Consider the following 27,011-nt stretch of genomic DNA (forward strand, 5'->3'; position numbering starts at 1 on the left):
CTTTTTTCTTGCAGAATCAAAGCGTCTTCCTCTCTATGCATCTGATAAAGCAGGCTTAAGTCTGTGAAAGCTTATGCTACATGTTCTTTCTTTCAGTTAGTCTCAAAGCTGCTACAAGAACCCTTTGCATTTCCTCTCCAAAAGCAACCCATCACAACCTTCCACCTTGTGGACTCCATGATGCTGCAAGGAATCTGGCAAGTCTGACACTGTGCAATGTTGTTTGGAAGGTTCGGTTTCAATGAACCAGATACGAAGAAGAAAATGTATCAAGATAATAGGAGGAGGAAAAGAAAAAGAACCACAGTTCAGGAAGAATGGTGAAGCAGAAAAATACCTTTCATGAACCTTTCAATAACATATCAGACATACAGATTTGTTTTAAAGTAAGACAAAGTTAGAAAAATGTTGTGATTGTTAAGGTGTTATAGCTTTTACATAGTTATATACAGTTATAGTCATTAAAAGTGTTTAATGAAAACCAATATGCGGAAAAAACACTGTGGCTAAACTATTGCTGAGACTATTACATAGGCACTAAATAAGTATACCAAAATAAATGTTTTTGGTTAATCTCTCTGCATACACAGCTGAACACAAATGACACATTCATACTGCCATCTGATGGCCTAGGAGAATTATTCTAACCTCTATTGTTGCAGCCAATTTTCTAAGTCCTGAGGTGTATACCTGTAGTAGCAATTGCTCTTCTAAAGTTCAGATCTCAAGGATGATGTATAACAACAATCCATACTACTTCAAAGCCCACAGTCTCTTGACTCAAGATCCCTGCAACTTGCTGCCTTTCCCAAGTCTGAGTTTCATGTTACTCCAGCTGCACAGAACCCATCAGGAAAAGTTTTTCTGGATCAGCATTTCTATATACAATCTGTATCATGGGTATCCTCCCATACTCATAGGAAAAGAAATGGCATGTATGTGAAATCTCCCTGTTGCACACAGAACTGCTACTTGGCCACAGGGAAGTACTTTGCAGTAATTTCCTGGCAACTGGATGAAAGAAACAAATGGATCACTGAGAACTATGATGATGATGATGATGATGATGATGATGATGATTTATGGTATTTATACCCCACCTTTCAGCCCAAACTATGAGACAATTGCTGAAATCTTTACTACACCAAAAATACATAGCAAGACACTATCTCCTGTATCCTTCAGTAATATGGCAACCAAGCAACCACACTGTTTTAGAAAACCAGGATAGCACAACGAGGGGGACAGGCAAAACTAGGATAACTGTTTGGACAAAAGCTTACTGACAGAATGTTTGCTACTGATGTTAGCTAAGGTTACATGAGAATAATAAAAAATAAATACCAGAGAATCAAAATATATATCACTTGTGAGCATGAGTATGGATTTTCTTTGAAGTAATGACTATAAGGATTATTTTTTATAAGATCTGTCATTTCAAGATTTATCATTGCATCATTATTATATTTAAAACACTTTTAATCAGCAGATCAGGTGATTAGTTGGGAAAAGCATTTATCAGTATTGTTAAAAATTACTATTTTGGTTCTGGAGTAGTACTGTAATGAGGAATGCAAATGAAAATACAACATAAAACGGCAATCTTTGTTTCTTAAAATTACACTTCCTTCCATATTTCATAAAGACAACAATACTGATATTCTGGGCAATGTGCAAATTTATTGCTTAATAATAACTGGTTAATTGGATGATGATCCTGCTTCCCCCCCCTTCCCCCCCCCCCCCCCCCCCCCGTATTTGCCCTTAAAGTAGCTTACAGAATATTAAAGCCAGAAGAGACAGGATTTTTTATTTAAAATATTAATAAGAATATTTGAAAGTTATTTTTAAAGCAAGCAAGGAATCTATAAAATTAAAAGCATTCTAAGCTGAAAGATAGGTTGTAGAAAAACCAATATGCCCTCCTCCTAAATGACCATTGCAGTCAGTTCCTGAAAGCCTGCTGGAACAGGAAAATATTCATTTGCTGGCAGAAGGAGAGCAAGGAGGGAGCCATCCTAGCCTTTGTAAGCAGAAAGTTCTAAAGTCTAGGGCTCCATCCACACTGCAGAAATAATCCAGTATGACACCCTTTATGACACCAGAACTTCCCAGAATTCCATAGCAGTTCCCAGAATTCCATAGCACTAAGCCATGGCATTGAAGTGGTGTCAAACTGGATTGTTTCTGCAGTGTGATACAGCCTAGAAATAGCCACCAAGAGGGCTCTCTACCACCAGCCATGCCTAGAAAGGCTGTGGGACTGAGAGCAGTCCCCTGCCCAAGATCTTAGAACTTAAGCAGCTCACATAGGGACATATGATCCTTTACATAGACTGAATCCAATCAAAAAAGACAGATGATCAGTCAGCTAAACTTTCTTAAATTGGTTCCCACATAGCCATAGGGATCACTTTGTGGGTCATTTATATTGCAGTTATGGTATGTGAATGACCCTTGTTTTCTGTGTCAATAAAGTTTTTATGGTACAAAAGATGGCAGCATGGGCTGAAGATGATTTGCCCTTAGATGACCAAATTACAAAACCAGACTGATGTTAACAATGTCTGGCTTCCTCTGACTGGTTAAGGCAACACAAGCTATCTTCTTATGGGTAGGGGAAACCCAAATGAAATAAGGATGTTCTTGGATTCACTGTTGCCAAAGCTGTCCCAACAGACCACTTTCAGAAACTCCTGTAGTGGTTCAGTCTTCAAAAAGAGCAAAGACCAGTTAGAAAAAGAAAAGAAAAGCGTTGCTATTCTCTCACACAACAGCTGTTGGGAGATCACATCCATTCCTAGGAATGTCTTAAATGGGAGGTTTGTAAAATGTAGAATGATTTTTTTTATTATTATTAATAAGCCAAATGCTATCAAGTAACAACATCTGCAAACTGAAGAATGCCATAAATATCTACTGGGATGGAGGAATAGTTCCGTTTCCTGCTAACTTTCCAGATGCAGCTTCTCAATCTCATCCAGAAGGAAAAGGAAATTCCAGAATCCAGAGCACACTTGAAGCAGATAAGATATCAAATAATGAAATGCAACACATAGAAATGAGAAGCTAAAATCTGTCTTGTGACAGTTTTGGCATTTCACAGGAGTGAGAGCAATTACAGAAACACTGGAAAATGCACAAACCTCTGATTGTACATGCCTCGGAAGTTATAATTTGCTCTGTAGTTTGGGACTGGCTTTTGATCTAGTGGCCGATAGATGGCAGGCTCTCCTCTTTTCATAGCAAGACCATTCAGTTCCACTGTTGGGGTAATACTACCTGTCAAAAATAGGAACAGGTATCAAGCATTTAACAAGTGCACCTGAAGTGCAAAAATCAATACTGCTTCTAGTTTCAGCTTTTGTTGTCTTCAACTATCAGTGACTAGAAAGCAGCATGAACTCTTAAGTCTCAATTTGTCTATGAGAGTTAACAGAGGCTATAATTCTCAAAGCTGGAAACAGTCATATTGACTTTAATGAGAATAATGTAGAGAGAGAATAAGTAGTCTGAACATTATGCCACACATTTGCTTTTCAATTTAGTACAGAGGTTGCAAAACTGGGACTCAAAGAATGAGAAAAGACACACCCAAAATTGAGGCTTCTAAGGAGTTTATCAGACAAGGGAAATTGGAAATATAATCCAATGGCAATCTGAACGCAATCATGGGGTTTAACGTTATTGCGTAATAACCCACTACATGCAAATTCGGGCAATGGGAAGTCAGTCCGAACACATTCATGGGGTTTCACGTTATTGTGTGATAGACTGCCACACGCAAATTCGGGCAATGGGCATGCTATTTTCGGGCATTGGGGAGCCAGTTCGAATGCAATGCGCATTCATGTAATTGCGTGAAACTTGCGACTTTAAGTGAATGCATTCTGGCCCCATTTTCTTTTCATTTGAATTTAAGAAAAATTCCTCTCGTTTGATAAACTCCTAAGTGTGTATGAAGAATGAACAAGTCACATAAGACTAGCTAGGTACATTTTGGCCCCAATAAGAGTTCTGAAAAATCAAACTTACATCAGTTTTTCAATACGTGTGCATGATAGGACCATAACCAATCCAATGTGTATGACACCAGTTAGCAATTAATTTTTCTAAATGCTCACTTTGAGAAAGGGCTATGGCAGGGGTAGGCAACCTTTTTGAGCCGGGGGCCGGGTTGCTGTCCCTCAGACAACTGGGGGGCCGAAGCCGGGGGGGTGGAGCTTCCACCCCAAGGGGAGGGGCTGTGTGCCAGGGGTGGAGCCTCCACCCTCTGGGGGAGGAGCTTCCACCCTGGGGCGGAGTTCCCACCCCCGGGGGCGGAGCTTCCACCCCCAGGGGCCAGGCCACCTGCTCTTTGCCGGCCCCTGGCAGGGCCCCAGGCCCCGTCAGAGGCTGGGAAAGAGCCGGCGGGGACCGCCAGCGCTGGAGGCCTCCCCGTCTTTGCCGGCCCCTGACGCCAGAGGCCTGCTGCCGCCGCAAGAGCCCTCCAAGAGGGCCCCAGCGACGGCAACTGGCCTCCCAGGGGCCCGCTGTGGCCGTCGGAGCCCTCCTGGAGGGACCCAGTAACGGCAACTGGCCTCCCAGGGGCCCGCTGCCGCTGTCGGAGCCCTCCTGGAGGGCCCCAGCGACGGCAACAGGCCTCCCAGGGGCCCGCTGCCGCTGCCGGAACCCTCCTGGAGGGCCCCAGCGAAGGCAAAGGGCCTCTGGGAGGCCCGCTGCCGTCGCAGGAGCCCTCCTGGAGAGCCCCTGCGACGGCAACGGGCCTCCCAGGGGCCTGCTGCTGCCGCTGGAGCCCTCCTGGAGGACCCCAGCGAAGGCAACGGGCCTCTGAGAGGCCCACTGCCGTCGCAGGAGCCCTCCTGGAGGTCCCCAGAGATGGCAACGGGCCTCCCAGAGGCCCACTGCTGCTGTCGGAGCCCTGGGCGCCGCCATTTTGGGGGGAAAATGGTGGCGAAATCTCGTGTGACCTCCGGGAAGGTCGCACAAGATTTCGCCGCCATTTTGGGCAAAAAATGGCGGCGAAATCTCACGCGACCTTAGGGAAGGTCACGCGAGATTTCGCCGCAATTTCCCCCCCAAAATGGTGGTGCCCATAGCGGGCAAAAGCTGCAACCGGCAGCGGCGGCGGCAGGAGGAGCCAGGGGCTGGCTTAAAGGCCTCCGCAGGCCACATCCGGCCCGCGGGCCAGAGGTTGCCGACCCCTGGGCTATGGGATGAAGAAAAAGAAATATGGAATTTGGGTAGGAATATGGATTTGGGGGAAGAGTATAAGATAGTGGCCCACCCAGTACCGTAAATCTAGACCTCTCTATCACAGACACATGCACACAGATATACACAAACATCTGATTAGCCATTGCTTTAATCTCTGGCTCAGTTGTAGTAGAAGTGGGGACAGGCAGCTACTCCACGAAGCCTTCAATTGCCAAACTTTAATATACAGGCCAAATCTCCCTTATTTGAAATGGTTGGGACTAGAAGTGTTTGGGATTTTGGGGTTTCAGGGGGAATTTTGGTATACCTGTAAAAGCATATCTGTATTAACACACATAATAAGATATCTTGCAGATGGGACCCAAGTCTAAATACTTTTTAACTCTGGTGAAAGAGAGGGCTGAGATAATTATTGTCCTAATAAAGATACTATGACATTAATATTTTTAAAAAGTTAAAATAGTTGGAGACCATTTTCACAAAAAAAAATGAAATACAAGTCAACATTTGCATTCAGAAGACAATAATATCATTCTTCTCTTAATTTAGCAACACTGATTCTAAATTTATCAGTAACCAAAGATTCGACAGCCCTCTGCTGGTCAAACAATATATGTACAACCAAATGTAAGCTTTGAATATAATGATAAAACTACATACAAAACTACGAGATCCATGAGGTTTTTTTTTAAAAAAAATTAGTTTGTGGCAATGCAAACTTGATTGCAACAATGGTACTAGAGGAGGCCACTGTAGTTAATCTTTTTCCAACTAGCTTGCTTTCTCTACCCCACGTCTCTACTCTCCAAAACACATACAGTGACCTTAAAAAGTTGTCACTTAGTAGTACAACCAGAGCTTTGAAAATGTTCTTCAGGAGACTGTAACTTCCACTGTATACTAGCCAGCATGGTCACTGGGGAATTAAAAGTAACATTTTCAAGCTTGGGCAAAACAAAACAAAGCAAAACCATCCTTCACATGGAGAAAGATCTCAGATACTATCGGCCAGTACAGACTGGCAAAAAGAGCTGGCTTCTCAGCAGTGTGGCATTTAGACAGCAGCACACCCCCACGCCACTGGGAAGCTGCATGGCTGACTGCACATGCGGTGGCTTCATGGCACTCCTGCGTTTACACATGCTGCATCACAGAAACCCGGAAAAAACATCAGCAGCAAAGCCACCTTTTTCCCAATGCAAAAAGGAGCAGCTTTCTGCTGCCTCTTTTTGTGTCGGGAAAATGCCAGATCAGAGCCACGGCAGGTGGTTGCCACAGCCCAATCTAGTATTCAAAGGGGTGGCCAGAAGCCACTCCTTCAGGGCGGTCTCTTTCGCCCCTATAGCTCAGAAAAACCTGTGCCTGAGACCTTGGAAAGCCACCAACATTCAAAGTTGACAATAACAGTCTAGAATGAACACTTGCTCTAAATCATTATAAGACAGCTTGATAACTAAGACATTTCTATGTCATGGCAATCTGTTATAAAGTAATATAGCTGGTTATTGCACCTTGTTCTTTTTTTTAATCTTGTTAAAGTAGGTTTTTAAAAGGATTTAGGCAAAACTTTCAAACTGCCCAGCAATTTAAGGGTCCACAAAGTTCAATGTCACTTTTATTTGTGAAATAAGTCTTCTATATAGAGTTTCCAAACCACAACAAACACAAGATTCAAATAAAATGCTTAGACAATTATGCTGTTACGGTTCAGAGAAAATGCTAACACCATTTATTTTGAATTAGAACAGCAGCTTTCCGTTTATGTCTTTCTATTTCTTCTTCCACCACAACCATAAGGAGGAATTTGGAATCTTTCAATTGCATTTTAAATTAGTTATAGTTTGCTGAGTTCCCAAACTTTGCCATTGCTAATTGGCATCAGTAGAAACATGCTATCTTCATTTCATATTTTATCAAGGTGGTCTGTTTCTACTTATCATCATTAAAACTAACCATGATCTGGGGATCATGAAGCTGTAATTAGTCTAAAACTGCTGTTAATCTAATACTAAACTGTAGTTAACTCAAACAGAAGCATTTGTTTTCCCCATAGCTGTTCTGGAGGAGGAAAGCATCTGGTCAACTTAATCCTGACATCTCTCTTTCCTTATGTGTCCAGTCTTTTTATATTATATTATATTATTTATTTCATTTATATCTTGCCTTTCTCCCAGAAAGGACCCAAGGTGGCTCAGATAAAATCCATACAATTATTATAAAATTCAAACAATTAAAACATCTATATATAAAATTGCATAAAATACATACAATAAAATATACTATAAAATCATATAAAATATAGTTAATTTAAAAACAGACTAAAAACCCACCTGCTTCATAAAACCACCCTGCTATGTACAGAAAGCCTGCTGACATAAAAATGTTTTTACCTGGTGGTGAAAGGCAAGCAGGGAGGGAGCCAACCTAGCCTCCCAAGGAAGGGCATTCCAGAAGGTGGGAGCAGCCACTGAGAAGGCTCTTCTCTCATGTCCTCACCAGGTGTGCCTGTGATCTGGATGGGAACGAGAGAAAGCCTTCTCCTGCAGATCTTATGGCTCCTGAACGATCATATGGGGAGATACAGGCACGTTACAGACCGCCCGTTTGGGGCGGCCTGTATCCGGCCCTTTCCCAGCAGGATCGGGGCCTCAGCTGTCACAACAGCAGCCTCTGAGGCCCCGATCCGCCGCTTCCCCGCGGCCTGGAAAGGGGTGTCCTTGGGGATTCAAGCCCCAGGGATACCCAGTGGCGGAGGGAGGAGGAGAAAGGGGCCGCTTGGCCCCTTTCTGCTCTGCGTCGCTGGCGCAGCCATGTAAAGGCTGCACCCAGCGACGCAAAAGTGGAAGGAGCTCCAAAATGGAGCTCCTTCCGGGGCTGCGGAAAGGGTGCCTTGCGCGGCCCCAGTACATCACTTCCGCACTGCCCCATTTGGAGGCGGCGCGGTCGTGACGTAGCATTGGCACCCTCCGTGTGGAACGGGCACTGCCATTTTGTACGGACCCAGTCCGTACTAGGGTTAGGGGCGTCAGGAAGTGACACCCCTTCCTAACCCTAGTACGTCCTGGGGACATACTTTGTGCGCGTATGTAACGCGCCACAGTCTCTCAAATAGTCTGGACCCAAGCCATGTAGGGCTTTATAGGTCATGACCAGCACTTTGAATTGTACAGTGCGCCCGCGCCATACGCGGGCGCGCCATACGCGGACTTGAGTGTACGTGCTCAAGCCGCGGCGCGCGCGCAGGGCGGAAGGGGCGGCGCGTCCCATTCAAATGAATGGGTGCCTGCACCCGTTGCTCCCCGTGTGCGCCTGCGCCGCTGCGCACGAGCCCCATTGTTTCCAATGGGGCTCGAGCATAGGCGGAATTCGCCTTACGCGGAGGGATCCGGAACGGATCCCCCGCGTAAGGCAAGGACGCACTGTATCCGGAAACAAACGAGTAGCCAGTGGACCTGTTTTAACAAGGGAGTTATATGCTCCCTGTAATTGGCCTGAGGGCAGGGAATTGTCAACACTAGTAAGCTACTCATGTGAACTGCCATACACACTGATGGCACTACAGTATATTAATAAATGTGGAGGAGGAAGAGGAGAGGTTGTCGGCAGGCAAGAAGTGCACTGCAGCTTGCTTCTGTAAACCATGGTTGAATGCAGGGAAAGGCAACCTCCAAGGGCTGGGTGGCCTGGAAGACTGCATCCTTCATTTTCACCCTCCTATATTCATATGGCATTTGAATACATTTGGGATTCAATTTCCCAGCCCATAAAAATGGGAATAGACTCCTCCAACCTCCAACCAAACATGCCACTTTACCACCCTTCTCACTAGTATGAAGTCCATACAGCCTTTTAAAAAAAGATCATTGTCTCTTTATACAATTTGTAAAAGACAGAAATATCTACTTATGTACATTTTTCTTAGAGCCAGTGAGGTGTAGTGGTTTAAGTACTGTACTATGAATCTGGAAGACAAGGGTTCAAATCCTTGCTCAGCTATGGAAACCCACTTGGACAAGTCACATTCTCTCAGGCTTAGATGAAAACAATGGCAAACCTCCTCTGAAGAAATCTTGTCAGAAAAACCTTGTGATAAATTTGTCATAGATTCTAGATTTATATTTCTTACAATTTGATTTAAAAATGTAAATTATTACATGTACAAATGGACAACCAAAGAAATGGCTGAAATAGTTTAAAAAATTAAACCCACATTAGGTGCACAATGATGTGGCTTGCACATGATATCAAATAAAGATAACACAAATCTCTACTTTTCTCCCTCTAAAATAAGATGGCATGTACAGAGCAAATGTCAGGTATTTCCAGGACACAGTTACATCCAGTCAATAGATAATATCATCCAATACCTCAGACATGGCATTGGAGGTTGTATGTAGATGAACAGGCTAAGAAAGAATGTGATTCTATTGCACAAATATTCATTAAAATATTTCCTTGCCTTTTTTTTAATAACCAGCACAATTTTATTGATATTGTGTCTGGTCACTAATTTCCCCTCTAATCAATTAATATAGTTTAGAGACAGAAACCTCAGTGCTAAATGCTGCAGAGGAAGAAGTCCCAATTGTTTCTCCTATCATAAATCAGATTAACAACTGTGAATTTTCATAAGATTCAAATTTACAGAATGTCAGGTTTCTACCCCCATCTTTCCACCCTGCTGATTTAGGTTTTAATAATTCATCAGTGTTTACCATAAACTACAGTTGAAATTATGCTAGATTATGCTGAACACATTGTAGCAAGAGGAACTGTGACCTACCTGGATTATTATTAACATTGTTTTTGGGTGGCCTGGGTGTTGGTTTGGGGAGGGTACTTTCACTCAGGGCTCTGCTAGCAGCAGAATGATGTGCCTTTTTAATGCTGCTTCCTTCAGCTTCCCACATCTGATCTCCAAGAGTCAGCTGCACTGTGAATATCTTTAAAGACATAAAAGACAGGTAAGGACACCACCACTAAGAGCAAAACTTGTGAAAAATGTTGGCTACAGAACAATTTCATGGCTTGGATTCTCTACCAAATATCAGTGCACATCTGTACCACATTTGTTTCTTGAAGCAGGAGAAATCATGATTATTAGGATGATTTCTTTAGTTCACCAGCAGTATATACACAAGCATATTTTGTCCATGCTGCTTTCTCCAACCCTTTTGTAGATATCCCTAAATGGGAAAAGAAGCCTACTTGAGTTGATTGGTATTTGCTGTACTTTTACAGCCACCAGTGTAAATACTATTCTCTTTCAACTTTTATGTACATAAATCTACCTGTTTCCAGAATTTACAATCTATATATATTTATTAAGAATATCACTGAACTTAAAGAGGTATTCCAAGTTAGTACATTAATGAATCATTGCCTTAAGCATGTGGGTCCCTCCCAACTGCATTTCTTCTGTTTCATGGATCTATTAGAATAGTTAGGACTGAATCTGAGTTGACCTTCCACAAACAGAAGGGCTTCCTTCATTTGCAGAAAGGTCTACAATCCAGTTGAGACTCCTATAGCAGAAAGGAGAGGGGGATATTATTACCAGTGATTCTCCCTTACAGCCCCTTCACAACATCCATGGTGTACTTTAGGGTCCCACAATCTTCTAGAGCAATTTTTCAGATGATAAAAGGAATTACAAGGGAAAGGAAGAATTGGCAAAAGTAATTTTCTTCACCAGTTTACTAGTTATGCTCGCTATATGGACTGAAATCGAGTATCTACAGAGATTGGAAAAGTTACTATTTGGACAACTACTCTCAGTGGCTCAGAATTTGGAGTCCAAAAAGTAAAGGTGTACCTATGTATTTTATATATTCTACAGCATATAAATAACTATATGGCCAGAGGTAAATTAGGATGAAGGGATTTTATTGTTTGTTGTTTTAACTACATTAATTTTTCTAATGTTAATTTTGCTTAAATCATTCAGAAATAAGGCAAAAATATTATATCTTAGTTGATTTACCACATACAGCACGTATTTCATCTCAGCCTTGAAAATACATCCTACACAGTCTATCCCACACTCTACCTGGCCATTTATCTTATCTATGGATCTGAATTCTACATTTTTACTCTCTCTTTTCTTCTTTCCTGTTCAACCCTTCCCTCCCTTGCTTCCTTGTCTCAGTAGAGAAAAAGAGAGAAGAAGAGCACAGTCTTACACATACTGAAGCACTTGACTAAACCATTTTGTTTTGAAGAATTCCAAAAACAGATTGTGGCACAGTCTCAGTCATAAGTGATAAACAAAAAACAGAATATATACTGATGGCAGAGGCAGGGCACATGCAGCCTTCAAGATGCTGTTGGAGTACAACTTCAGCCAAAGGTGATTTGCAAGCCAACTTTAGAGGCTTACCCATTAACCATGTTTCATTTCAGGTCTACAGTAAGGCTCTATACCTGCAGGATCATTATACTGGGCAGTGAATAGTCTGCTAAAAACAAAAAAAGAAGTAATATACCTCTAAAAACAGTGAAATAATACCTTTGCGTGAGCAGGTCCTTGTTCATTCAGAAGCTTATAAACAGGCTGTATTCTGTTGAAACGGGCTAACTCATTTACCAGACACATTGGAGTTTTCTCTTTGGGGTTTGCCATGTTATCTTGCAGAAGAACTGTAAAAAAGTTGACTTCTTAAATTTCCAGCATAGTTCTAAATCCACTTTGCAGATATAATAACCATTTTAAGAGAAGAGAAAGAAAAAGAGATTGTGGCTAAAATATTTATTTTCAATTATTTTGGCTAACAAATTGGGGATAAAATCCATTCAGATTATGGCATTCTGCAAAATGAAGGTATTGTATTTTATTTTTAATTCAGTCATAGACAGTACCATATAAATATGTTTTAGAAATCATTTAATAAATGTAATTTAGCTACTCCAACCTGAATTATAACACTTCTGCAAATTAAAGCCCTTTATAGCTATCTTTAGAGCCAACTATAATTTTTTTTTATAATTATTGTCTATCTCCATTGTTTCCTAGTTCTAGCATTTCCTCATTTACAAGTGTTTTATCTCTATTCCCTAAAGTGCCTGGCATTGGATTTGCTAATATTTTATTCCTCTTGTCATTCCTCACTTCAATACACTTTGCACTCATTCCGAGCCGGTTTATTTTGGGGCCCAATGCTTCAATGCAGAAGGACAGGAACTACATTTTATTTACAGAGTTACAAAGGAAATAACACTTAATGCCAAAATAAAAAGTCTGAGACATTTTGTTCTCGGGTAGGAAATGCACTTGGATCCCTTCCTGCAGTTTCAAACTTTTCAGGCCCAAAAAGGGAGAGGTGAGCTCTTTTCAGTGATTCTACAGACACACACAAAAAAACCCCAGCCCTTCAAAAGCTAAATCTAAGCAACAGTTCAGTTTAATGAAAACAGCACTCTTGTGCTGACATAGGTTTAGCTATTTTGATTGCTACTCTCATTGTGCGCTCTTTGGGAAGTGTTTTATTCCAAAAGCCTTAAGATGATCATATTAACATAAATCAGCCACCTCCTTACCCTGTGAGTCATTAGAAGGCACAGAATCCACTAGACCAGTTGCAGAATTATTGCAATCAACAGCTGATTCTGGAATGGATCCATTCATGGACGGCTGAAGGACTGCTGAACATGTTGCTGTTATTGGTGAGGTTAGCATTGCTGTGGACAGGATAGGTCCAGAGTGGTTGGGCGTGCTTTGCATTGTAACTTGTGCCACTGATTTTACTGAAGAGAAAAAACACCAATATGTTTGCATTATTTTGCACTAACAGAAATGACATGTACTGTATGATCAACAACCCAATTGCAGTACCGAGTCCATGTATTCAATGTGTCTTTTCTACATTCAACTCTGACACTTTACAGTATCTTACAGTAAACTGCAGAAGGTAGTTTCCATGGGGGACCTCCTTGCAGTAGCTCGCAGCTTTACAACTTGTTTTCTACACAGTTTTGACAAATGCTAGGCCTCAGAATATTTCAGAAACAGGATATGGCTGCACTGCAATAAACAACAGAGCAGGATCAAATGCTCAGCTTTTGGTAGTGGAATAGCAAACCTCAGTTAAAATGAGACAGGGTGCTTTCCTCCCAACATTGAGGCCTCTGTGCACTCCCAAAACCTGAGCAGGAGGAGTGGAAAACCTTCCTTAACTTTTTAGAATAGCTCTGAGGACTGCAAAGTAGAGTGAAAAGAAGAGGAGGTTATGTCACACTGAGAGCAGTGCCATGGATTTAGGTCATGGTTGCTTAAAATGTTTAAATTTCAGTTTAAGTTCCAGTTCCAAAATATATACCCACTAGATTGTTTGTGTTTATCAGTCTAGATGTCAGTTACTTACAAATGTAGTCCTTGTGAGTGAAACAGAAAAACTACTGGAGTAGTGGTTTGAGCATTGGACTACGACTCTGGAGAACAGGGTTCAAATCCCTGCTTGGCCAAGAAACCCACTGGGTGACCTTTGGCAAGTCACAATCTCTCAGCCTGAGGATGCCAAAGGCAAACCTCCTCTGACGAAATCTTGCCAAGAAAACCCCATGATATGTCCACCATAGGGTCACCATAAGTCGAGAATGACTTGAAGGCACAAAAGAACAATAAATCACAGTATCCGTTCAAGAAAACATGCTGAAAATGACCAAAAAATATGAAATGTCCTGTTCAAGGTCCTGGCAATGGAGGTCCAGTTACTATCTTGTCTGAGTTGCATATATTATTCATGTAATATTGTCCTCTGATCTTTCTGTACATCACATCTGGACTCTATGTCAGTAGAGTTCTTGCCAAAGGTGTCACCTGATACGGGGGAAGGAGCTTCTGGAGCAGGGCCAAAAGGGCACTCCCTCCACCTCGCTGAATGCCACCTCATAGAATGTTGTCACAGCAGCAAGATGGGGGGGCACACTGGGCCCTCTCAGTAGCCTCCCGAGCCTTCCAATCTCATGTAGCCATTGCTTTGCAGAACCTGGAAGGCAGCTGCTGCCACCACCCCACCCTTCCAAGTCCCGTGTGGCCATGGCTTTGTGGGACCCGGAAAACAGCTGCCCACTCCCCCCCAGGGTGTACTACCGCACTAAGTGACACCCCTCCTCTGAGGTGTCACTGTCCAAGAAAGCAGCCAAATGGCTGATAAGGCCAGCCTAGTTCCCAAACAAACTCTCAGCTAGCAGAGTCAATGCAAGCAATACAGTCTTCGAGTTTAAAGACAGAATCAGAAGAGGGATTACCAAAAGAGTTGTCAAACAGTGAGAGATTCGACGTATCAGACAGGCAGGTTGATAAGGCAGCCCAAGGTCAAGGGTTCCAGATAATCAAGGCAGGTCAGCAGTCTAAGAAACTGTCAGGGGTTAAAGTCAGCACACTGGGAAATGCTTGGATGTGTATGTCTGACCGTGAGCATCCAGCACTGGAAGGACAAGGCTGATCAAGCACAGCTGATGCTCATAGACTCAAGGACACTCTGATGCCTGTGTGCACTTGTGCCTGGATGATGAAACATCTGTCTGTATTGCACAGTGGGACACTTTACACTGTGGCACAGGAAGTAACTGAGTTTGGGAGACCACATGGTCTAAAGGCTATACAGTATAAGCAAGGTTTTTCCCCAAAAAATCCACAGAAGCCAGAGACACAGTCTTTCTTCCAAGCAAGTCAGATAATCACTGGCAGCCAGACACACATGCTCCAGATGCCTAAATAGGCAGACAGCAGGCATTCAGGTGTGTGTGATTGCCATCTCGTGTCCGATAAAGCCTCCGTGACCTTTGAAGGCCTTCTCTTTCGGCTTGACGCTCCCTGAAGGTCCACTGATCCTTCTCTATGTCCACAGCCTCAGCCCCAGACAGACTTGGCTGCTGAGCCTCTGGAGAGGCCACAGACTCTGCTACAGCAGAACTAGGGCTGGCCTCAGGCTCCTCAATTGCAGGCTCAGGTCCCAGAGGCTCTGGCTCATCCCCTGAGTCCTCCAAGTCATCCTCCAAGCTGGGCATGACAGTCACTTAGTGTAGTTTGCACCACCACACCCCCTAATGACACCACTGTTGTATGTATAAGTACATTTAGTGATTGTGGAATCAATTGTCCAATGGTTGCAATTACATACCATATTGTATATTGCATGTCTGCTTTGTGATACCAACAACAGATAATATTTAAAATCTCTATAGTTTCAATTATTGTATAATCACATTTTGTGGTATACTTTACAAAAATATATTCATTTTTAGTATAATCCTCATTCCATACTGAAGGTTGTGTGTTTTTTCTGTTATAGGGGTGAGTCCTAGCGTTTCTCCTGTATGTTGCTTATAATGTCCAACAGGCTTCTTCTTTAGTTATAGTAAACTATGACATATGTATGCTGCTCAATATCATTCTCTGAGCACTAAACAAACATAGGTCCAGAACACACCACATAAACAATCCATCGTGAGACTGATTTAACTGCCCTGGCTCAATGCTAGGGAATCCTGGGAACTGTAGCTTTGAGAAATTTAGCCTTCACTGTCAGAGAGCTCTGGTGCCACAATGAACTTCAATTACTAGGATTCTCTAGAACTGAGCCAGGGCAGTTAAGTGGTCTCAAACTAGATTACTTCTGCAGCATATTTTGGACTTATGACCTTCTTAGCTTAATGTCAGCAGTGCTGATACATCATGCACCTTAACCACCTTAGTGAGGAAAAGAAATACACAGGAGCTGTTTTTAGCTGCTCCTTTTGCTGGTGGCTTCGGGAGCATGCATCATCGGCCACTTCTGTTGGCCCATTCGTTTCACACCATAGTCAAACTTGATAATGACTTACCAATGTGGAGGTCCCCTCCCCTGACTTAAAAGTAGTTCTGGGGTCCTTAGAATCATAGAGTTGGAAGAGACCGCAAAGGCCATCCAGTCCAACCCCCTGCCATGCAGGAAATCTAAATCAAAGCATCCCCAACAGATGTCCATCCAGACTCTGTTTAAAGACCTCCAAGGAGGGAGATTCCACTACACTCCGAGGGAGTGTATTCCACTGTCGGACAGCCCTTACTGTCAGGAAGTTCTTCCTAATGGAGCAGCAGAAAACTCAATATGACATCCCTTCAAGTATTTAAACAAGGCTATCATATCACCTCTTAACCTTCTCTTCTCCAGGCTAAACATTTCCAGCTCCCTAAGTTGATCCTCATAGGGCATGATTTTCAGACCCTTCACCATTTTGGTCGCCCTCCTTTGGACACGCTCCAGTTTCTCAATGTCCATTTTGAATTGTGGTGCCCAGAACTGGACACAGTATTCCAGGTGGGGCCTGACCAAAGCAGAATACAGTGGCACTATTACTTCCCTTGATGTAGACACTATACTTTTATTGATGCAGCCTAAAATCCCATTGGCCTTGTTAGCAGCCGCATCACACTGTTGACTCATGTTCAATTTGTGGTCTACCTGGACTCCCAGATCCTTGTTATCTCATTTAATTTTACATTCTCTATAAGATTGCTACTGTTGGTGCCTATAGCAAAATGGGCCCTGCTTTCTTGCCTAAACCAAGCCTCTGTATAGTGAAAATTTTGCATGGTCTATTCCAAGTGCATGGACACGTGCCTCACCAGATGCTGACTGGAAAGCACATCAGACTTAGCTGGCAGAGTTAATATGGGATGATGTTGATGAAATAAGGTAGGAGTTGCAGTCCAACACATTTCCCGTCCCTCATCTGCCATTTAAGCAATGTCCAGAAATCAGTTGCAACATTCCTATGCTCCCTCCTTGCTATCCATCCATCAGCAAGCAAGCTGACTGCAAGGGCATTTAATAATGTCCCACTATTTCATTATTTTTAATAAAGAGTGGGCCCTTGGTATCAACAGAGTTTGGTTCCAGGAGGCCCTCATGAATACCAAAATCTGTTGCTGCTCAAGTCCCATTCAGTACAATGACATAGTGAAATGGTGTTCCTTATATAAAATAAAAATAAAATAAAAAATCAAGCTTTTCTTTTGTATTGTGTATCTTTTTGCAATACTTTCTTTTCTTTTTTTCCTTTTTTAAATTTATTTTTATTCGCATAATAAAAGATAAACTAAGTGTAACAACCAACAAAACATAGAAACAAGCAAACAAACAAACAAAAGGAAACATAACTAATATTTTTGGAATATTTTCAAGCCATGAATGATTAAATCCATGGATATGGAGAGCCACCTGTATGTTTTTTAAATAGTTAAATAGTGCCACAGTTTCATTATATTTGAATAATATTTTTATTGTTTTTATCTATGTCTCTTAACTTCTGTAAGCTACCTACAATCCCAGGTCTAGGGACTAGGTAAACTATAAATAATAATGATGAAGATGAAGACAATGACAGTTCACCGTTGTGTCATCCATTTATGAAAGGTCAAACACAATTCAAATATATATTGCAATTTTTATAGAAAGTATGCAAATAAACATTATGTCAACCTATGTTGCCTCCCTCTTAGTTCTAAAAGCAGTGTATGAAAGAGAGAAACTAGTTGTGTTGTAGAACTTATACATATCTGGCCAGGATCCAAAGAGTACACAGGTAGGTCTGAGTGATCAAGGAGACTCGGAATTTGTCTTAACTTGAACAGCAACTTTTCTCACACAGGAACAAGATGAATTACTGTACTTTGGAAATAAAATAATTTCAAAAGTAGAGATTGGAAGCCTGGTAGGGGCAACCAGAAAAAGCAGGAAAATGCATTTCTCCCTTTTTCCCCTTGATGCCCTCCCTGCAAAAAACTGGAAAAATTGAGTATGGAATACTTTTTTTCCACAACAATGAATAAAATGTTTAAGACAAGGTGTGTATTTAGTCCCCTTACATTATTTCTAAAAATTATGTAGCAAGAAGAATTTGCTGTAACATTATATTCAATATCTCACATGACTGCAATTCTTGGTTTTGATTTCTTTTTCTTAGTTCTTTGTATGGGAATACCGGTAAGTGTTTTATGTCCACTTGGCCCTATTGGAAGACTAAAGACAAAATAATTCTTTGTTTTATTAATGTGGGTAGCTTCTTGTTTTTATTGTTGTTGTTTTGTTGCTTTCTCCTTATAAACTGACAGAAACAAAGAGGTTCCTTATAGGTCAGGGTCTTGTAGCTCTAACTGTGACATTTCAAAAAGTAAATTCAATTTGCAATTATTTTGTCAATAAACTGCATCTTTATAATATCAAACATGATACTTTTATGCCAAACCAAATTATACATAATGCATTTTATACTTCTAAATTAATACAGTAACTTCTGAGCTGTCAAGTATGCTAATACTGGATTTCTAAAATGTAACCAAATTTTTTATTCCTGGAAAAAATGGTTTCAAAATTTCCAGATATTTTACAGTTCCATGGTTTCAAAATTACCAGGTTTTTTTTTCTGTTCAAAAGTGGCATTAAAGAGTTCAGTGTCAAAAAATACCACCCAGCACGTATTCTCCTCACCTCCACCTTGGGCAAGCTTAAACTAGTAGTCTCTGGCAACAATTATTTACAGCATTTTCATCTGATTTTTCATCCAAAAAGGCTCTGAATACAACTGGAAGGACAACACTGCTTCCCTGTAGGCTGACAATCTAAAAAAGATATGGCACAAAATGAAAAAGATTTTGTCTGTAGAAGCTTATGCTAAATAAAATGTGTTAGTTTTTAAGAGTGGACAAATTGAGTGGATCTGGAGACAAATTCTTCCTCATAGGGCTCAAGGAGGGCAGGTTTTATTCCCTGGTTGCCAAAACTGGAAGAGACCACAAGGCCATTTTCAGTTCAACACCACCACCCCTTTGTGCTCCAAAAAGACTTATGAGGTTGAACATTTCCTCAGGGGTTCCCAACCTGTGCTCCGAGGAGCCCTTAGGGCTCTGCATGCACTTTCCAGGTGCTCTGTAGCCACTCCAGGAAAATGGAAGAAATAATAATTGAATGAAATTTAAAAATATTTTTATATATACTCCTAAACACCATTAATTTGTAAGACATAGGGTAGGCCTCTTAGGGGCTCTGCCATAAAAATAAGGGCTCCACGAGTCAAAAAGGTTGGGAATCCCTGACTTACAGGCTTCAAGCTGCCTACTTTCGGCACAGTTTTTTGTTATGTTTGTTAGTCATGCCATGCCTGTATTCTAAATCAGTTTAGAAGAAAAGGATGGCCCACAACACTAGACCAGAGATTGCCAACCTGGGGGTCATGACTCCTTTGGGGGTCGCCAGGTTGGGATTCCCCCCTGCCTCCCCCTCCTCCATTTTTCCCTGCGGGTGCTGGTGCTAACACCGGCAACCGTGAGAAGGGGCTGGGCCCACATCATCCTCTTCCCTTCTCCCTGCGGGTGCCATCAAAGCCACCCACGAGGAGAAGGGGAAAGGGACGGGGCCACCTCCTCCTCTTCCCTTCTCCTCCCGGGTGCCATCGAAGGCACCCGCGAGAAGAGGAAAAGGCCGGGGCTGCTGCTTCTTCTCTGCTTCTCCCCACAGGTGCCACTGAAGGCACCTGCAGGTAGAAGGAGACAAGGACAAGACTGCAAGCCCCAGCAGCCTTTGTGGCCAGAAGTCCAGCCCCTTCTTTGCTGGTGACCTCCATGATTGGTTGGGAGGCCAGGTAGGGGCAGGACTTCCGGCTGCAAAGGCCACTGGGGCTTGTAGGCGGTCGAAAGTCCCGCTCCTACATGGTCTCCCAACCTATGAGGGAGGTCACGGGTGGGACTTTTGCCTGCAATGGGGGTCGCGGCCCAACAAAGGTTAGGAACCGCTGCACTAGACTGTCCTCATGATCTAGACTCTTGACAAGAAACCACTGTCAGGACAGAATATGGAGAAACAGCATGGTTTCCATTGAGAAGAAAGGAGGGAGATCAGCCAAGGGTGCATTTTAATGCCTTTTCTATGCAGAACATATCATGTAAAGCACGAATTAGACTTGGAGGAGGGTGTGACTACTGGGGAAAAGAACATCAACAACTTGGGAAACACAGATGACAACATACTACTACCAGAAAATAGTCATATTTTGAAAGACTATTGAATAAAGTCTAGGAAGAAAATGCAAAAGCAGGGTTACAAGTGAACATTAAGAAAAACAATTCACACAGAAGACTTACATAATTTTAAAGAGGATGATGAAGTTATCAAAATAGTTGAAATATTTTCTATACTTTGTCTAAGTCATCAAAATGGCTACTATAGTCAAGAAATCAGAAGAAGATGGACATGTGGAAGGGCACCTATGATGACACTAAATAAGATCTTTCAATGTAAAGATATACAATTGAATATCAAAGAAGGGATAACCCAAGCTATAGTATTTCTGTTTTCTATGTTTGGTTGTGGAAGCTGGACATTGAAGAAAGCTACTAGGAAGAGAATCAATTTGTAGGCAACATGGTGATGGAGGAGAGTTCTACAGCTACAATGGACTGTCAAAAAGACAAATGAATTAGTCCGAAAGCAAATCAAACCTGATCTCGATTTTGCACGCATGAGATGAAACAACCCATTAGGGAAAAACCCGCTAATGCTAGTTAAAACCAATAGGAAAGGAAGAAGACCACATTTCACATGGGTAAACTCAATCAAGGAAACCACATTCCTGAGCTTGCAAGATTTTAGCAGGCTGTAACTCAGATGTCTCTCATTCATAAAGGCTACCATAAGTCAGAGTCAACTTGACAGCATTAACAATAAGTTTCCAATGGCTTGTGATCATAATTTGTATGTATTAAATTGGCATTATTTGTCCTGTTCAGAACTTGGAGAAGCATGTTCCAAGTAACTTTTATATGTAACGTAATGTTTTATGAGTAACAGCCTTATCAATAACATTACTTTTAAAAAGTAATGTAATAACTAGTTATATCTTTTGAATCTTTATTGTAAGAAGTATCTAACTTTTACTAACTACTCCTAAAACATTACTGTGGTCATTTTTGTTTGCTAAAACATATTCTATAAAGTAATTAAGCACTAACAAAAAGGTAGCAAGCTACTAACATGTAATAACATTTTATATAATGTGACTAATATGGGCTTCTCTAAAAAGTTACTCTTTAAAATTTACCATCCACACTTTTCTAATGGTGGCAACATTAGACACCCTTTATATGTATATATAATGCATTATAACATTGATCACTAAATTTGTCAATTAAAGCTTTAGCTGATTAATTTTAAAATAAGAAGAAATGTTAATGAGTAGCAATGAAACTTAAGGTATATTTTTGAAGAATTTTTATTCAAAGAACTTGAACTAGATGTTTACCTGTTCAGCACAATGGTATATAATTAACCCTCCTGGTCGTCCAATGGAAAAAGGAAACCATAACAGTTCTAAGACCATTTATTTGGAAATATTCAAGTCTGATCTAAGCAGCTGTAACAGAGCTAACTGCCAAGTCTGATCTAGCAGAATGTTCCAGCACTGGCCCACTTTGATGATATATTTTTGATTCAATATTGACCCTTGTCAATGTAAAAGAGCATTGCTATTTTCATGCCTGTCAGCAACACCAACTCTCAATGGGTAACAATGCAGACAGTACCAAACTGACAGCTTTGTTGTACCAAAGAGTTCTGTTGTTTAAGAGTAGACGCCAAGGGACCTTTATAGCTAGCATACTTTTTTTCTTTTGTACAGCTTTGCTTTAAATAGGTCACTTAGATGAATTCAGTTTAAACTGTGCATATACCGTTGCTGGTAGCGTGGATATGCAGTCCAGTACTGGAGTTCACCCCAAAAAACTGTAAGCCAGGTATCAAAACTAAGACGTTTTAGGTATATATCAACATGCAGCCCAATCTTAACCAGTTTAATATAGAAATTGAATTGATATACTGTACTCTAAAGTTGAAGTCCTAATGTGTTAATCCTTGGACTTGCTTCTTGAAATGTTTATCGTGGATGGACCTGTAAGCTTAAGAACTGGCTTTCATGTAACAGGCCTGGTTTCCACACTGCAAAAATGAAGCAGTTTGGCACCACTTCAACTGTCATGACTCTACCCCGTGGAATCATGGGTTTTATAGTTTGGTGACTTATTCAGTCTGGTCTACAAATCTACTAAAATCCTAGGATTCCACAGGATAGAGTCATGGCAGTTAAAGTGATGTCAAACTGTTTTATTTCTGTAGCATGACTACATCATGTGATCATTTCTTTAACACGTGTTTAACATCTACTGCCTGAGAATTAACAGGGAAAACTTGCATAGCTGTCTGCTCCTTAAGCAAAAGACATGTAACATCAGGAGCATACATACTGAAGAAAAACAAATGTTCGTTGTCAAACTGGCAAATTAGGGAAAATGTCCTGTGGTATACCATGCAATACCTCAGTACAAAGGCCTAATATTCAAAGATGGTGGATTCATAAGGAAACATGCAACACTCTCTTCTTTGTGAAGTCGAAAGCTTTCATGGCCAGAGAGGACTTGGCTATATATATTGTGTGACCTGGAAAGGCAGGAGTGATTTGCACATGCGTATTGTTCTGTGCTGATGGCAGGCCTCAGGCCACATGCAAATCACTCCTACATTCCTGGGCTCACGCAGTATATATAGACCCACTTTTTCCAGGCAAGCATTCTCTGAAGATGTCAGCCACAGATGCTGGTGAAACGTCAGGAATAAAATCTTCTAGAACATGGCCACATAACCCGAAAAACCCACAAAAAACCATGGATGCCAGCCATGAAAGCCTTCAATTTCACATAAGAAATGACATTGACTGAAAAGTTGATACAGGTACACCTCAGTCAAGTAGCTAGATTCCTGGTCATTCTTCAATAGAATACCGAGGTAGAAATAACATAGAAAAAACAGGGAAAGGTGCCTCTGCCACAAACAAAAAGAACAGTTTGACATGTTTCAGCAAACATTTTATTAAAAACTAACAATATACACATGTGAAATGAAACAACCAAGTCAGGCAAGTATTGTATACTTATACTTAAAAACATTCTGAACTTTCTAGAGACCACTCCAAAATATATCCAGGGTGATTTTTTTTTCATTCTTTTGCCAGCCTTCACTAGTCTTATGGTTTCTGTTTTAGTGGCCAAACTTTGAAATCTATGTGCTTGTTTTTGTTTATAATATCCTGGTGGTAGTTAGTGAGACAAGTTGATCTGCTTTCCCTGTTGTGTTTGGCTGTTCAAGTATGCTAAGAAGAGATTCTGGAGTCATCTACTGTTTACCTTGTCTGTTGTAGGCAGGCACACACAGCTATAAATCTGCTAGAGTAAAATCCCATTCCCATTTCTCTTCTTAGCTCAAGTTTTATTACACTGCTTACAGCAGACATGATGCTGCAACCTGGCATCAAAAGACTGTGTTTCTCCACCCCTTCTTCTGCCTTCTCCCAATGCTTTGTACCAGTCAGAGAAAAAGAAGGAAAAGGGAGGCTGCAGAGGCAGGCATAAAAAGACTTTGTAAAAAGTAACATCTTTATCAGAGGCTTTGTCAATTGAGGTGTGCATGCACAGTGCTGCATCTTGCAATACTGAGTAGATAACATTTATTGAATTCACTTTAGTGTATTGAGCACAGTTATTTAAGCACATGAATTTAAAGTGTCAAAAATTATATCCCACTCTTTTAAAATTTGGTCCACTTTACAAATGGAATGAGACATGTTAGCTGGTGCACTATCATATAGAAATGTGTAAACTATAAAATCCCAAATCCAACTCTTGCTGCAGCTGTGAATTCACTAAATGGTTTTAGGGATATGAGTGTGACCTGGTACACTGCTGGCTCTTCAGTCACACACCTACCACAAGGGGATGGACAACACTAACCTTATGTAACTGCTAGAAAGATCTCTAAAATAATATATGAATCATATTTTAAACATTCTTAAGAATATAATCCTGCATATACTTACTGGGAATAATCTCATTTAACTCAATGTACTTGATTAGGATAATATGGGAAAGTTCTCACGATGGTGTACCAGAGATGGTCTGACAAAGAAAACCCAGGTTCAAGGTCTATTAAAGCATAAAACTCACTGGGCAGCCTTAGGTCTGTCACCACTTTTCAGCCTAATCAGTATAACAGAGTTCCTGAGAAGATAGAGTAAAGGGAATGGCCATGTACATTGTCCTAGCTTCAATGGAGAAAGGCCCGAGTTACTTGAAGGACCGCATCTCCCCATATAATCCGCCCCGCACTCTCAGAACAACCGGGAAGAACTTGCTCGAAGTCCCTACTTCGAGATATGTTACTACTTCTCAGAGGGCCTTTTCAGTAACGGCCCCCAAGCATTGGAATAGTCTTCCCAAGGAGCTCCGTCTCATTACCTCCCTTGAATTGTTAACCAAGCATTCCCCCATGTACACTGAAGTTATGCTCGATCCCCTTTCCTCCCTCTCACTTGCATACACTTATGAATTGGATTTTAATTGTATAATGTAATTAATGTAATGTGGTTTTAATTTTATGTTGTTTTAATAATTTTACTATGTACACCGCTTTGATCACTGTGGAAAAGCGGTATAGAAATAAATATTATTATTATTATTATTATTATTGATAACATGAGTAACCCAAGACATAATACAACAACACTATGGATTAGCTGAATTGGAGGGGGGAAAGAGCATGTATTTCAGATGTTAACAGTTATTTATAGCTGGTATAATCTTCAGCCAATTTAAGATTTCAATTAATGTTTCTTCAAGTATTAAGCCTTCTGCCCAGCTAAACAATTAAGACTTAACTAAGTTAAATGAACATGCAATTCTGCTCATGCTTACTTGGAACTAAGACCCCACATCAATGGAACCTTATTCAAAAGTCTGAATACTTCAGCTTTAGAAATCAATGATGAAAACATCAATATTTCCATATTCAATACTGTGGCATGAACAAGTGCACAGGCTGTGAAGCCTCCACTACATGCTGCTCATCTGAATAAAAAAACCAGACCTCATTCAAATACAGCCATGAAGGAGAGAGGGAAATAGCAAGGAGACCAGCTTTCTCACAAACAATAAGGCCAGCAACCATGTTCAATAACTAGAGCAGGACTTAAATGGAAACAGAAAACCTTGTTAGATCAAACCAACAATCAGTTCTGACAGTGGTCAAGCATAAGCCAATATGAAGCACACTAACAGTAAACAGACACAACAGCAACCTCCCACTTGTTCTCCAGCAAGTGCCATTTTGCCTGTAGCAGATAATAATAACAAGAACAGTAGCCTTTGACAGACTCACTCTCCATGAATGTGTTTAATTCCCTATTAAAGCTATCTATGGGCTTGCCTACATGATTTAAATACTTCTCCTTCTACATGAATATCCTGTGATCGGGTCACACATGATTCAGAGGAATTTGGACTTTCTACTGAAAAAAGATTTGCTTTTTTTAAACTGCAGTATCTGCGATATACACATTTTAGAACATATACCTGTCCATCTACTTTTCATAGATTCATATGCATTTTTGGCAGAGAGAGGGTGAATAGATATGAATTTGATAGGAAAGTGAAGACAATTTAGCATCATTGCAAATGTGTGAAAATCTACAGCAATTTGCACAATACATTTACGTGTAGACTAGCCCTAAATTGGCAGCCACCATTACATCTTCTAAGTAATTCCATAGATTAACTATGCACTGTGTTAAGTGCTAGCTTCTGTACATCTATGGGTCTACCAATGAATGAATTCAGATTCCAACAATGAGAGATGAAATACTTGTTCATTTTCTCCACACCATGTCTAATTATATATCCTGGTTCCTTGTCTCCACACCAAACTAAAAAGATTAAATACAGCATTGTAATCTTTGGTAATAATAATAATAATAATAATAATAAGGAAGATGCTCCTTTATCAGTTTGGTTATCCTGTCCCATACCCTCTCCATCACTAGAATGATTTTATGAGTTACAATTACCAGAACTATACACAGTATTCCAAATGTGATTGTATTGTAGATTTGTATAAAGGCATTGCAATATTGTGCTGGCAATTTATTTGCTGTTAAGGCAAGCCTATCATGGGGTTTTCTTGGCAAGTTTCTTCAGAGAGGGGTTGCCATTGCCATCCTCTAAAGCTGACATTTGAAAAAACACTTTAATGAGATGCAGTTATATTCTCCTCAGTTCCATAGTATGAACACTATGGTTGAACACAAAGGTTTAATGTTTTCTGTAACATTTTGGATTTAAAAACCCAGCCCTACCATCCTACACATTAGAGAAAACGCAGTTCCCAAAACAAAAATGGTTTCCTGGAAAGGTTTTCTTGTTTGCTTTCAAGTTGATTCTGTCTTATGGCTATCCTCTCAGGGGGTTTTCGGGGGCTGAGAATGTGTGTTTCATCCAAGGTGACCAAGCTGGTTTCCCTGGCCAAGCAGTGATTTGAACCCTCATCTCCAGGGTCATAGTCCAACACTCAAACCACTATACCACACTGGTTCTTGGAGTTTAATTTATATTTTTTAAATCTTGTCACCAAAGATGTCTCCTCATAGCAACCATGCATTGATTTCACATTCTCACTCAGTTATCCATCACAATTCCAAGATCTCCTTCTCACTTAAATAGTCACCATAGGATCCCATCAGCATAGATGTAACGCTGGGATGTGCAACTCCACAACAAAAAAAATGCATTGATCTACACTTGTCTTCATTCATCCACAGGAACTACTCCAATGTCAATTTCCTGAGCTTTGTTAGGTCCTTCTGGAGCTATATCCTCTCTGTTTTTGTACTATCACTAACTCTGGGCACTAAACGGTTCTCTGTTCACCCCAGCTCCAATT

General features: G+C 41.0%; 1 protein-coding gene across 10 annotated transcripts in view; it reads right to left on the reverse strand.

Annotated features, from left to right (window-relative positions):
- The window catches only part of STAU2 (staufen double-stranded RNA binding protein 2), a 205,874-nt gene that overhangs the window by 176,649 nt on the left and 2,214 nt on the right, over positions 1-27,011 (reverse strand). For 9 of the 10 annotated variants that reach the window (XR_016280632.1, XR_016280631.1, XM_089517466.1 and 6 more), the window contains exons 2-5: positions 12,754-12,960; positions 11,726-11,856; positions 9,997-10,160; positions 3,147-3,278 (exon numbers count right to left, since the gene is read on the reverse strand). Coding sequence is in view for 8 of the 10 variants with exons in the window: in XM_089517466.1 (XP_089373592.1) it covers positions 3,147-3,278; positions 9,997-10,160; positions 11,726-11,856; positions 12,754-12,937 (611 nt within the window). In the remaining 2 variants the exon portion in view is untranslated. The remainder of the gene's footprint in view (positions 1-3,146; positions 3,279-9,996; positions 10,161-11,725; positions 11,857-12,753; positions 12,961-27,011) is intronic. The other variant, XM_089517473.1, reaches the window with a different exon arrangement.

Source organism: Sceloporus occidentalis, unplaced genomic scaffold (genome assembly GCF_023333645.1).
Source record: "Sceloporus occidentalis isolate IW3139 unplaced genomic scaffold, rSceOcc1.0.p SCAF_3, whole genome shotgun sequence".
Taxonomy (NCBI): domain Eukaryota; kingdom Metazoa; phylum Chordata; class Lepidosauria; order Squamata; family Phrynosomatidae; genus Sceloporus; species Sceloporus occidentalis.